The 14,141-nt window shown below is 39.9% G+C and overlaps 2 protein-coding genes across 3 annotated transcripts; one reads left to right on the forward strand and one right to left on the reverse strand.

The window, feature by feature from the left end:
• Positions 1 to 515: 515 nt before the first annotated feature.
• Positions 516 to 7,572, reverse strand: LOC307156873 (GTPase IMAP family member 8). 2 transcript variants are annotated; one of them, XM_079868569.1, is made up of 5 exons: positions 7,504 to 7,572; positions 4,749 to 5,444; positions 3,656 to 4,372; positions 1,974 to 2,666; positions 516 to 1,702 (listed from the first exon to the last, which is right to left on the reverse strand). In XM_079868569.1, exons 1-5 carry the CDS (start codon positions 7,559 to 7,561, stop codon positions 912 to 914), a joined length of 2,955 nt encoding a protein of 984 aa, XP_079724695.1. In that variant the 5' UTR covers positions 7,562 to 7,572; the 3' UTR covers positions 516 to 911. The 2 variants fall into 2 exon arrangements, with proteins under 2 accessions (XP_079724695.1, XP_079724696.1); XM_079868570.1 differs by lacking the exon at positions 7,504 to 7,572 and adding an exon at positions 6,137 to 6,281.
• On the forward strand, positions 7,550 to 10,877 carry LOC307156891 (uncharacterized protein). The gene is made up of 4 exons (XM_079868598.1): positions 7,550 to 7,699; positions 8,592 to 9,314; positions 9,415 to 9,447; positions 10,678 to 10,877. The coding sequence occupies exons 1-4, from the start codon at positions 7,588 to 7,590 to the stop codon at positions 10,725 to 10,727; spliced, it is 918 nt and encodes a 305-aa protein (XP_079724724.1). The 5' UTR covers positions 7,550 to 7,587; the 3' UTR covers positions 10,728 to 10,877.
• The last annotated feature ends 3,264 nt before the right edge of the window (positions 10,878 to 14,141 follow it).

Here is a 14,141-nt window from a genome sequence, read left to right on the forward strand (position 1 = left end):
TAGTTCACTCAAAAGTGAAAATTTTGTTATCATTTACTTCATTTTTACCCTCAAGATGTTCCCAAAACCAAAGAAGATATTTTGAAGATTGTCGGTAACTAGACTAGACAGTTGACGGCACCCATTTTAATCTCGCAGAAGACTTTAATTTATTTAATGAAACACATACGTATATGTGTGTGTGTGTGTGTGTTTCACATTTTATATAAAATAAAATAAAATCTTATTATGATTTATTATTATAAATCTTATTATGATATAAATATTTTCTGCTGTCAGCAGCACTTATGAGAGTATCTGCATGCTGTTCAAGAGAATTTCAAATCATGCTTTTGAATGAGAATTGTGTGATGCCAGCTGTATTAAAATATTTATTATTAAAGGACCATAATTTGTGATTTATTAACTGGGACATTTTAATTCTGAATTCTTTTTCTGTTAGAGAGAAAAACAAACATCTTCTTTTCAGACTTTAAAGGCACCATGAAATCAAAACGGACAGTTCTCTTTTTTTTGTGTGGAATATTGTGGTATTTATTATAAATGATTTATCAGTGTACATAATTGTTTTTAAATTCATGTGCCCTCGAAATCTTTATTCAAAATATCTTCCCCTCCCTCTTGCAGCAGCAACATCTCTTCTCTTCTCTGATGACATGTTTATTGGCGTGAGGGCGGGACAACCTGTCACTCACATGAGATCGACCAATAGCAAATCCAATAATGTCCTGATGGAGAAAAGTCCCAGCCTAAATTTTTTCTAGTTCGAAAAGTTATTTCACTCAGATTTATGTCACAATCAGGAAGAAAAGACTACCGTAACTTCCGCTTCCGTTTCGTGAAGTTAGTCATGACCCATTTTAACCAATATATTTATTTTTAGTAATTTTTTCAGTAGTGCAAAGCCCCATTCACTTCTCATCTGAGCAACCCCATTCCTCACTTTCTGCTGACGTCGTTGCTTCAGAAGGTCGGCTGGGGTCGTGTGTGTCTTTACTTCTGTCCTTCAGTTCCTCAAACATTCTACTACAGTGCCTGATGCTTTGCTTAAGCTCCCGCAATTCTCTTTGAACTCCCTCCAGGATGTCAAGTTTTGACAGTTTCCTGTCAATCGAGGCCAGATGTCCCTGAGCGTTCTCATTGATGCCTGAACTCTCACAGTTGATTGTTGTCATGCTGCTGCATTTCTCCTGCCACACCATCTCAAAATAAGAATCTATGAATGCCTCCAGCTCCTCAATGTTACTGTCACCCCATTGGTCAATTAGGTTCTGCAGGCTCTCTGATTGGACAAAATCCATAAAGGCTATTTCTTTTGCAGTTTGAGCTGTGCTGTGGGAATATGGAAGGGCTGGCCCACAAAACCTTTCCTCCTGTGATTCATTCCTGAATAATCGTTGTACATTCACTAGTTGCTCAGTTGGTGAAACATGGCGCACAGCAAGAGACCCTGTTTCAGGTCCATCTGTCCTATTCACACCAATCCATGATTCATTTGGGTGAAACCATTCTGAGCTGTTGAGCACCACTACTAGTCCTCGATGAAAGTTTCTGGGTAACGAGGTCCGACATAATCGGACACTCCTGCAGGCCAGTGATTCATTTTCATTTTGCGAAGGGCTGGAATCGGTGATGGTAATTCTCGGATCACTGGATGTAGAGATCCCAAACATTTGATGCTCTCCTGGAATGTCAGTGTCACCTGATACAAAAAGAGTAACAAACACTTTAAACATACAATACCAGAATCAAGCAAGATGCAATAAACTATGGAAGCTTGAAGAAAAAATGTTTGCGAGGTGTTAACTCAAAATTGTGAGATATAAACTTTCAATTGCAAGTTATAAAAGTAAGAATTGAGAGATATAAACTCCACACTTGTGAGATTAAAGTCGCAATTACTTTTTTTTCCAGTGGAGAAAACAAGCTTCCATAATAAACTAAGGAGAAATAATGGGGGGAAAAAAACTCACCATGATGGATGTTTGTAGAGCTTCTAAGAAGGGTTTGCGCTTCCCCAATCTGTATCCTTCCTTTGAACCTCAATTCGCCATGTACTAGAGGTCGTTTAATGTTCCCTTGATTTTCTGCACTGTTTAGCACCTGTTCTAACACCTTCTCCTCTATCTTCTGCATCAGTTCTGCGACCTGAGTGCCATTGTCTTTGAACTTGTTGTTGAAAACCTGGTATATATTTCCGCATTTCTCCACCAGTGTCTGAAGTGCATCTCCTTCACTTTCAATGTACTGCTCCACGCTAACATCACCGAGCCAGTCTCCATTCGTGAACAACACAATGGTGCTGCTCCATGCTTTCCCTCCCAGAACATGCAGATGGTCCTGAGCTGCTTTCAGGTTTTTTAGCGTAAATGAGGAACTGGCATTGACAACCAGCAGGAGGATGCAGATCCCGTTGGCTGAACCAGAAACCCAGTCATGGAGAAGTTTCCTGCTGAACTCTGCATTATCTGGATACTCAGTTGTCCAGCCTGTTGTGTCAATGATCTCAACCTTGGTCTCGTTGAACATAACCGTACCTCTAATGGGTTTTTGGCTGTCAGCCTCTTGTCCATCATTACCCAAAATGCAGCATGCAGATGATGTCTTACCAGAGTGCTTGCTGCCCAGGAGGAAAACTCTTATGGCTGAGGGCAATCGCAACTGATCTGTTAAGAGAAAGAAAACCAATCTTAAAGGGTTAGTTCTGTCATCATTTACTCGCCCTCATGTTGTTCCAAACCCATAAGACTTAGATATATATTTTTAATGAAATTAGATTCTCAAATCAGTTTCTGTCCCTCTATTAAAAGTCCATGCAACCAAAACTTTGAAGATCCAAAAAAGGTCATAAATGCATTGTTTAACGAAGTCTGACAGATTTAATTTAGGGGTTTACTTGACTTCATTTATTCATATGGATTAGTTTTAAGATTCCTTAATGATCTTTTTTGGATCTTTTTGGATGTTTTAGTTGCAAAACCTCTCAGGTTTCATAAACAATATCTTAATTTGTGTTTCAAAGGTTAACTAAAGTCTTATGAGTTTGAATGAGGGTGAGCTTTTTTGATTAAAAAAATCAATACATCATCAATCCTTCTTCTAAAGCGCATTTTTGTCTTACCCTGATTCAATCACTATGTAAGCCTATTATAAGTGGCAAATACAGAACACAGGAGAGTCTGCTGGTTAAAAGAGAGCGTGACAGAGCTCGTAATAAAACCAGAATCAACATCGGCTTGGCTTTTCAGAGATGGCGAGAACTGATGGATTTGAAATGTTGTAAAAGTGACACGGAGATGGTGTTTTTATTACTCATCAAGTATTTTATTGAACAGAACAGATAAATTGCCATATGCAGCTCTCTAACATTTCATTGTAAAGCATAATCTATTGTGAAATTTCATTATAAGTTGTTTCGCTGTGCTGGAATTTATTTTCAAGGAAGTACCATGTCTATTAATGGGTATAGCTACAGTAACGTCTTCAGCTAGTCCGCTTGAGATCCATCTAAACACAGTCACAGAGAGCCGAAGCACAACCAGAACAATGTTCATTCATGGACCAAAGTTGCATAGTGTACATTTGATTCATACTCAAATTTTGTATCACAGTCTAATCTATTAGATGATTCTGGAAGAAAGGGTTCTTGACTTACTCTTAAAAGCTCTCAAGCTTTCTCTTCGTCTCAGCACATTTTCACGCCGCAGCTTTGCCATGTCTTCCTGTACTTTCCGTTTTCTCTCAATCTCTTTAAAAAGACTCTCATCTGTTTGAAAGTGTCTCATGCTATTTCCAGCTGTCATCTCCTTTATCTTCTCCAGTAGCTCTGTTGTCTGGAACTTATTCCCAAGGCTTTTGTTGTTTAGCACATGGTAGCGGTCTCCGCATCTCTCCACGAGCCACTGGAGGGCCTTTCCTTCGCTTTCAATGTACTGCTCAATGGTTATGTCACTAAGCCAGTCACCAAAGGTGAACAGCACTATAGCGTGATTCCAGACGTCCTTACCAACAAGCTCTACATGCTCTTCAATGGCTCTCCTGTAGACCTCTGTGAATGACCTGTCCAACCGCACCACCAAAAGGAAAGCATGGGGACCGGGTGGACACAAATAAACACTGTTGGCAATTTCTTGTTTGTCAAAAGCTGATGAATCCTGGGTAAAGTAGTTCATCCACCAGCCAGGTGTGTCCACCACTGTGACCTCTCTTTCCAACATTGTGAACGTTTTCTTCATGCACCGCGTGGTCCGCTTCTTTGCTGTAAAACTTAGGTCACTTCCTGCTGCTAGAATGCTGTTTCCTGTCAAGCTCTTCCCTGAGCCCTTTGCTCCAAGCAGGACGAGTCTTATGTTATGGTGATGAGATGAGTGCACTGAAGGGAGAAAGAAAAACAATTAAGCTTTACAATAAAATGCATATGATAAAATAATAGTGTAAAGTCACATTTATTTATAAGCACTTGATACAAAAACTAAACAGTGTTAATGTTGTAAAATGCTTGAATTTTAAAGGTTCTCTCAAAGTTATGAACATTCAAAAATAAAAAAATTTAATAACTTAACATGAACAGTAGTTAAACGTTCTTAAAACATATTTTACATGTTAGCTTGGTTGCAAAGTTAGTGTCATTACCCAGCTCAATTTAGTTTCCTACATAGTGTCAGACAGTGCAGTTAAATCGATAATATTACGTAATTGTCTTTTAATGGCACATTTATTGTTTCAGTGTACCTTATCTTAAAACTCACCCTTCAGAGTAGATCTCTGCTTCTGTATCTTCATCAGTCTCTGATGAGCCTTGAGCTCCACTTCCCTCTTCCTATCCTCTATCTCCTGTAAAGCCTTTACATCCATTTCAAAATGTTGTCTTTCATTTTCTGCAACCATCTTGTCGATTTTCCCCATCAGTTCCAGTACTTGGGTGGCATTGCATGTTTTCTGGTTATCAAGAACATGAAACCTGCCACTGCATTTCTTCAGGAGCCACTGGAGGGGTTTACCTGATGCCTGAACATGATCCTCAAATGATTTATTTTCTGAGTTTTTGCTTTTTGTGAACAGCACCAGAACGTGACTCCAAACCTTTTCTCTGAAGAGCTCAAGATGCTTTTCTACGGCTCTCCTCCGCTTTTCTATGAACACTGAGTCTGTTTTCACCACTAGGAGAAAGACATGAGGCCCTGGGAGACTCAGACAGACGCTGTGTCTGATTTCTCTCCTGACCAGCTCTGGTGTGTCTTGTGCTGAGAAGTCACACCACCAGCCTGGGGTATCCACCACCGTCACACTTCTCCCTTGTACTTCGGCTTTTCTTTTTAGGCAAGTGGTCCGTTCATGGAGGACAAACTCTTCTTGGTTTAAGATAGCATTTCCCACTAAGCTCTTTCCAGAATTTCGGCCTCCAAGTAGGATGATCCTCAACTCAAACAGATGCTGCACATTCCCTTGATTATGAGACAAGTGTGATATATTTTCAGTGTTTTAGATTACAAGACATTATATTATTCAGAGCTCAGGTAAATACCCAGCTAACAGGGATGTTCTTAGAACTTTAGCTAACATTCTGGCGAGGTCCTCTTAAAAGTCATGAACAAACATTCTTCAAATAACTTTAATAGAATGTTTGGTCAGAGTTATCTGATCTTTAAAAACGTTCTCAAACCGTTAGCACAAAAACTTTATTTTTGAACATTCAGAAATAGCGTTTTTATAACTTAATGGGAGCGATAGCAAAACATTCTTGGAACATTGTCATGCCAGTACTGGCATCTTCCAAAATGCACATGTTATGCAGTGCTTCTATTGTCCTCAAGTCTTTGCAGATTAATAATTCAAGAAAAAGACAAGACTGTGAGACATGAAGTTAAAATATAACCTGAAATTACACATCGAAGAATGCAAAGTTTATAAAGACATACCCAATATGACCCACAGCTGTAACTTGCACTTCTAAATCACATATAAAAGATACAAATACTGACTCAAATGGTGAGCACTTACAGTACCACGGTATAAATATAAAAATCTGTGTGGTACATAAATACCCCCAACCTCCCCCCAATAATGTTAATGATTGTGAATATTGTCTGTGAGGACATCTGTAAATAAATATTAAGAAATTTAAAACAAAACTTACTTTGATCCTGTGAAGTTCCTTTTAGAGCCATAATAGGTCATGAAGGTGTTTTATATATTTAAAAATATTTTTTTATTGTAGTTTTCCAGTGGAAATGGACAACACAAGTGAATCATCGTTAGGTGTGTTTTGGAACAAGTGTAATGTCAACCTTTTCCATGGGTCCAAAGTTTATACTGTAATAAACCAATCCCTAAAGTGAAATACCACAATGCCACTCCCTCAGAGCCATTTACTTTTGAGGTTATGCTTAGTTTCTGTTTAATCAGATCTCTTCCCAAAATGTTTTTCTTGCTCTTTATTATTAAAATGGCTGATGAAAAAGAAATATGAAAGCTATTCCATTGTAGAACTATTGCATTTATTATTGTTAATGTCAGGATATCATGAATTTACTAATCGAACTGTAGTTTTATCTTTGTTATGTTACATTTTTGTCGTTGTTTGTGTTTGTTTCAGAGAGACTGATCACAGAGAGAAGGGCAACGTTCACAACAGTTAAAGCTTAAACCAAATACCACAAACAATCAGCAAATCTGAGTGTCCTCATCAAGCGAGTGACGAAATACAATACAAACAGAAAAACACAGATAAGCAGCTTGATCATGCACTCCATGAGACAAGAGGTCTAGAAACTGAGGGAAAGCAACAAAAAATCAGAGGTGATGAAGACAGGAGATATTTATATGAAGAGACCAGGGGAAATAACCAGACACTTGAGGGGAGAATCAGAGAGGAAAGCAGGAGTAGCTCATGGCACACTTGCGTCTACAAAACAAAACACATTGATTAAGTGGACAGAATGGACACTGACGGTGAGACAAGGTTTAAACTCATGCATGCCGACTTATTGTGTAGACTGACAGTTTTGTTCTCAAAAAAAAAAAAAAAAACTTTTCTCTTTCCTCAAAGACCCCATGAAGGACCAGTAGGCTGTAGTAGGTATACATCTTGCAATAAACCATGATGTACTAGCTAGTCAGTTGCAAGATGCATTAAGGAAGGGACATTCTCATTCTAAAGAGCATTTTATTGGACAATAATCTTTGTAGTGCAGGATGAGCCATCAACATTTTGGTCCATTTGTTTTGGTACGCTATGGCCATTGCATGGGATCTTTTTTGTATTCCTTTCTGAGCATAAAATATAGCCTACTTTATCCTTTTTTCTAAGATAATTTTAAACAATATTTAAACCTATATTCTGTTAATCCCGTTTTATCAAATTAAGTGATTAAGTTTAATTGTACATAAATATACTTATGTTTTAAGTTTGCTTCTAATGTAATGGCAAACTACAAATGCAAATCAAGATAATGGCCAGATTTTTCTAGTTATCATCCATAATATAATTTCAAATCTGCTCACGAGCCGTTCCCTCTCTTCTTCGCGCCATCAGCACACCGGAAATTGTCATCGCCCCCATTTCCCCCTGGTGACTGTCACTTCCGTATGATCGTATTAAGCAACACGCCGCTGCGCGACATACTCACGTACACACACAATAAAGTCCAAACTGCTCTTAAAAACCGGATTTACCACACCGAAATGCATATCAAAACAGGTAAGTGTCGTCTTTAAATTGTATTTTGCTTGATTTGGATGTTAAAGTGCGGGAGTGTTTTGCAATATGAAGTTAACGTTAAGTTGTTTGTGCTCGAGCGGGACGAGACTTATGAAACTTTTGTTTCTGGATCTTTCCGAGGTCACTAACATCTTTCTTTGTTGTCGTTCATATTTTGAATGATCTGAAATAAAAGCAGTGGCTGTTATTTAATCTGACGCTTCGGGTTTGTTCTGCTGAAGGCGGTTGTTATGGGCGCTAAACATCCAAACATAAGCGGCCTGCTGTTAGCGTTAGCAATGTCGACACACTTAAACATTCAAACGTTATTAATGATATTGTGAAACATATTTAACGATTTAATAGTGGGTTAGACTTACAAACGCGTTTATTTAGTTCATTTAGGCTATATCAAATGTGTGCCAAAATGACTGCGTGTTAGTGTCGTTTCTAGACCAGTGCTGTAAAAAAAATCGTGTATCCAAAACGTCACTATCATCTGTAATGAGATGTTATTAATAAACGCTTAGTTGGAGATATTTTACTGAGCTGTCCTAGTTTCTCCGGTTAGCCCTCTCCGAGTTTGCAGATGTGTGAAGGAGGCGACGGATAGAAATTTCCAGTTACTTCTTGCTACGGCTCACTGATTCAAGACTCATTACTTTGCTTGGGGCATTTGTTTGCTTTCCTCCCATGCACTGTTTTTAAGATTTATATATTACACCATAACACAGTTATTCATTTAATGGAATATTGTAATGTTTTAATGCAATGGAAATGGTTAGGGTTTTATATGATCAAATGAACATTAGATTAAAACTAGATTTTGGACAACTGAATATGTTTCCCAACAGTTTCATGATTGAATAATTGGATTTGATTTATTCTTTAGGTACTTGGGAGTCAAGCAATGCAGTGTGCGAGTCCGACCCCTTGTGTGATCCGGCTGTCCTAGTGTCACCACCTAAATCAGAACCACAGATCCGAAACCGTCGCCTCTCTCCCGGCTCTGGCAGCTGCGGTGGGGGAGGAGGGGGGTGTTCCTCTGGGATGGATAAACGTCAAGCCTCACCAAGTAGCCTGGAAGGTTCTCTTAACGGGGTGGGCCACACCCAGACCTTCACATCGAGCCGCGACAGAGAGCGTCGCACCCAGAATAAAGCAAGAAGCTTTCGACGAGACGGCCCGAGAGCGGGGCCACGTTCAGATGAGAGACACTCCAGAACCGGTCTGAAAGAACGATGGGTGGACAACAGCTTGTCTTTGCTTAAACCTCCACCTGCTTTCCCTGTGAAAGACAGCCCTGCCAAACTGCAGCCGGCCGTCAGCTACGCCTCCAAGGTGAAGGCAGGAGGAGGTTCTGTTGGGGCGGCAGAAGAGCCACCTGGTATCGGGGTTTTGCTGCAGAACCAGTGGGGACTGAGTTTCATCAGCGATGGCCCGGAAGCAGATGTTCCCCAGGAGAAGAGTCCGGTTGTCCATCCAGTAGCTGGAGAGGTTACTGTTAAACCCTCAGAGTCTCTGCCCGGTCAGGTCCAGAGAGGCTCTGAGAGTTCGGAGGAGCTGCTGCTTAGCTGTCGCCACCTGGAAGAAGCCTTGGAGTATCACACACAAGGTAAGACCATATAGTTGCGGTTGCACAAGGCATTAAGGTTTGTCTAACCACACTATGCTTTCTCACTGTTTTTTTTCTTCTTCTTTCTTTTAATCCACAGAATGGAATGCAATATTATGGAAACAAAAACAAGGTTGGTGTCTTTATCTTCGTTTAGTGGTCGACCGATATAATTTTTTTGACGGCCAAGATACCTTATAGATCAGTGATTTTTTTTTAATATATATATATATATATATATATATATATATATATATATATATATATATATATATATACACATTTATACATTTATATGCATACAGTGGTCAACATTTGAAGTGGATCAAAAAAGTTGATCCTAAGACAATCAAAGTTGTCCTAAGACAAGAACGGGTATTGTTCAAAATTCCTGTATAACTTTGATGAACTTTTGAGGTTTTCATCCATTTCAAATGTTATATATATTTGTTTCTCACTGTTTAAAGATAACAACATTTGCATAACAGCGGAAAAGAGTTGTATTCAGGTGGACTTGAAGTCAAATATAGATAAATCTATAAAATAAACTTTTATACTTTATATGGTTACTTCTTGATTCTGTAATCCTACTATAGTATTTGTAATAAAGAAATTGTTAAAAAAATTAATAAAACACAAGTAAACACTGTAACCAACTGTGCACTCAGAAATCTGGTAATATATTCTCTAAATTAAAGACAGGTAATGTTAATTTTACGCACAGTACACAGTGAATATAACATGAATTAGACAGAGTGGCCAACTGGATATAGTGCAGCATAGTTTGAAATCAAGGTTTAAAGTTTGCCCATCGTGCGTCCACAGTGAAGCTGAACTCTCTTGTCCGCATCCAACACACATGAACCAACCGTTTCACACAGTAAATGTTTTTATGTAGTCTACAAATTCAGAGTTTGCAAGACTTGTGAAATGTTTATTAGATTTTCAAAAGCTTGTTTAAATTATATAATTGCATATTTGCTGAAACGGTGGGTGATTAAGTAATACAGCATTTGCCTCTGTTACTAATTATAGAAAATAATGGAAGGTTAGACTTTTTGCATATAACATCTACTTTCTTTGTTTTTAACAGTTCTTTATACTAATGTATTGTACAGAACTGTTAGACAGACAGTAAACTAATGAAAACTGGAGCCAAAGTTTTGGTTTTGGAAAACTGGAGTAAAAGTACCACTTCTGACACATCAGCAAAACAGAAAACTTACCTGCCAAAGCCAGTAATTATAAATGCCAAATATTGGCCGATTTGGTTGGATATATCGGTTGACCACTATTATTAATATCCATGAAAGAGCAGAATGACTATTTTTAGACTGTCATTAACAGACTCTTTGTTTTTCAGACCCTGGAAAGGTTGTTTGGTACAAGAACGCCCTGGAGTCGCCCGCCTAGCACACACTAACACAGCTTCACAAACACACACATACGAGACATGCCCCGCACTCAGGTTATCGCCCCCTCAACATTTCTACCGAGACACTTTGGACTTGTTCCCCCTTGAAGATCGATGTCTTGGACTTCTCGGTTGCCTTACAACAGAGTCTGCCTCAGGCGCAGAGTCCCTCTGCATACCTCTATCATTTTATTGGTGGAGGATTGTCTCTTTTAAAGGAAAAAAAAGCGTTATCAAGCTGCAATTTTATTTCAGTGAACTGCAGTTTTACAGTTAAGAAATCCCTTTTATTCCTCCATTGTTCCTACTTGTGTGCGAGTGGTTAAGTCAAGCACTTTCTGACCTGTAGTTGAACACGTCATCCCTTTCTCTAAAGACTGAGCTTGTTTTTAGAACCAAATCCAGAATGTCTTTTTCATCAGTCTTCCCTCCCACAATAATCCCTTTCTTCCCACAAAAATTGTTCTCATGAAGTTTACAGAGGTGCAGCTGGCACGTTATGGCAGCACCTTCAAATGTCTATTGGTCTTAATGCTGTTTTTTAATATATATATTTCACCCAGATTGAATGTCGGTCATGAATCCTAATAGGAATCCGTTGCTGTGTATGACCATTTTTTTTTTTTTTTTTTTTTTAGAAACATTGTAATTTACACTGGAAGGTGTTCAGAGATTTAATCGAACAGTGTTGCATAATAAAAATGAATAAACTTGTTAAAATATTTCATGGTCTTCTGGTTTTTGTACAACCCAGAAATGTATCTCAAAAAAAAAGATGGATATTAAGTATTTCAGGAATCCATTTGTATTTATAAACTGCTTGTCTGCATGGGGCGTAATATAAAGTGATGAACCAAAACATTATGACCACCTGCCTAATGTTGTTGGTCCTCCGCGTGCTGCGAAAACCGCTCTGACCTGTCGAGGCATGGACTCAACACACCCCTGAAGGTATCCTGTGTTTCTGGCACCAAGACTTTAGCAGACTTTAAAGTCCTGTGGGTTGCGAGGTGGAGCCGCTGTGCATCGAAGTTGTTGATCCTGCACAACCCACAGTAGGGAAATTTGGAGGCCAGGGCAATGTCTCTCTTAATCATGTTCCTCAAACCATTCCTGAACAATGTGTGCAGAGTGCGTTATCCTGCTGAAAAAGGCCACTTCCACCAGGGAACACCATCGTCATGAAAAGTTTTACCTGGTCTGCAACAATGTTTAGGTATTACATCCACACGAATGGCCATGGTTTCCTAGCAGAACATTGCCCAGTGCATTAAACTCCCTCCACGGTCTTGTTGTCGGACCACAGTGCATCCTGGTGCCATCACTTCCCCAGGTAGACAGCATACACGGCCGTCCACGTGATGTAAAAGAAAACGGGACTCATTGGACAAGGCAACCTTTTTTCCACTGCTCCAAGGCCCAGCTCTGACGCTCGCATACCCATTGTAGGTGCTTTGGACGGTGGACAGGGGTCATCATAGGCACTCTGATTGGTCTGTGTGAGTTTTGATAAAATTCCTCCTATAACCATCACTAAAATTTTGTGTAACTTGTGCCACAGTAGCTTTCTGTTGGCTTTGACTAGACGGAATAGCCTTAGTTGCCCAACACTGTCACCGGTTTGTGGTTTGTCCCTCCTTGGAACACTGTTGGTAAATTCTTACCACTGCTGACCGGGAGAAACCCACAATCCTTGCTGTTTCATAGATACTCTGACCCAGTCGCCTTGCCATAACAATTTGGCCCTTGTCAAAGTCACTAAGATCTCTATTCCTGCCCATCTCCAGTATCCAACATGTTGATTACAAGAACTGATTGTTAGCTTACCATCTAATCTACCCAGACTTTAATATGTGGCCTTGTTTGGAGATGATCAACGATATTCACTTCACCTGCTATGACTGGTCATAATGTTTTGGGTCTGCATTAAACAATCTTGGATTAACATTTTTGCTGATTCACCACCACCACCACCAATCTTTAATGATGCCATATTGCCCATTGTCCAATGTTATTGATGCATGATTGTAAGTATAATGCTTTTATACAGCACTTTACATCATGTTATCAAAAGATGTGAGCTGTAGGTCAATGTTTTTACAAAAATATTAGAAAAAAAATATTTTCTTCAACTGGGATATATAAAACCATACAGTATGTGCACTTATGTGTACTTTCAGTGTACTTACCTAAGAAAGTACTGGTAATATAAGGTAACTACATGGGTTAAGTTTAGGTTTATGGGTAGGTTTAGGATTGGAACCTAGTTATAACCCAGTTATTGTAATAACTACACTGCTCACAAAAATTAAAGGAACACTTTTTTATTTGGGCCTGGCATGAAATCAAATAAACCTGTCTGATAATTTTCTCGTTGGCTAAGCAGCTGAGGGCATCGTTAATCACTTTCAGCTGTATTGGTGTTCATGGACTTAACAACAGGTGCACTACAGTGGCAACAATGAGAAAACCCTCAAAACAGGACTGGTTTTACATGTGGAGGTCATTTCAAGTTTCTCCCTCTTGATCTTTTTTGGCTGGTTTTCCACTCGTGCTGGTTTTGGCTTGAGTAATTATCTCTACTGGCAGTATGAGGCGATTCCTTAAACCTACAGAAGTTGCACAGGTTGTCCAACTTCTCCAGGATGGCACATCCACACGTGCTGCAGCAAGAAGGTTTAATGTGTCTCCCAGCACAATCTCCAGAACATGGAGGAGATTTCAGGAGACTGGTGGTTATTCTCGGAGAGCTGGACAGGGCCGTAGAAGGTCCTCAACCCATCAGCAGGACCGATACCTGCTCCTTTGTGCAAGGCGGAACAGGCTGAGCACTGCTCGTGCCCTACAGAATGACCTCCAGAGGGCCACTGGTGTGAATGTCTCTACCTAAACAATCAGGAACAGACTTCATGAAGATGGCCTGAGGGCCCGACGTCCTGTTGTGGGCCCTGTGCTCACTGCCCAGCACCGTGGAGCTCGACTGGCATTTGCTCAAGAACACCAGAATTGGCAAGTCCGCCACTGGCGCCCTGTACTTTTTACAGACGAGAGCAGGTTCACCCTGAGCACCTGTGATAGACGTGAAAGAGTCTGGAGAAGACAAGGAGAACGTTATGCTGCCTGCAACGTCGTTCAACATGACAGGTTTGGTGGTGGGTCAGTGATGGTCTGGGGAGGCATATCCATGGAGGGACGCACAGACCTCTACTGCCTAGGAAATGGTGCTCTGACTGCCATAAGGTATCGAGATGAAATCCTTGAACCCATTGTCAGACCCTACGCTGGTGCAGTAGGTCCTGGTTTCCTCCTAATGCACAACAATGCCCGGCCTCATGTGGCAAGAGTATGCAGGCAGTACCTGGAGGATGAAGGAATTGAAACAATTGAATGGCCTTCACGATCCCCTGACTTAA

The sequence above is a fragment of the Squalius cephalus genome (genome assembly GCF_949319135.1).
Source record: "Squalius cephalus genome assembly, chromosome: 4".
In the NCBI taxonomy this organism is placed as follows: Eukaryota; Metazoa; Chordata; class Actinopteri; order Cypriniformes; family Leuciscidae; genus Squalius; species Squalius cephalus.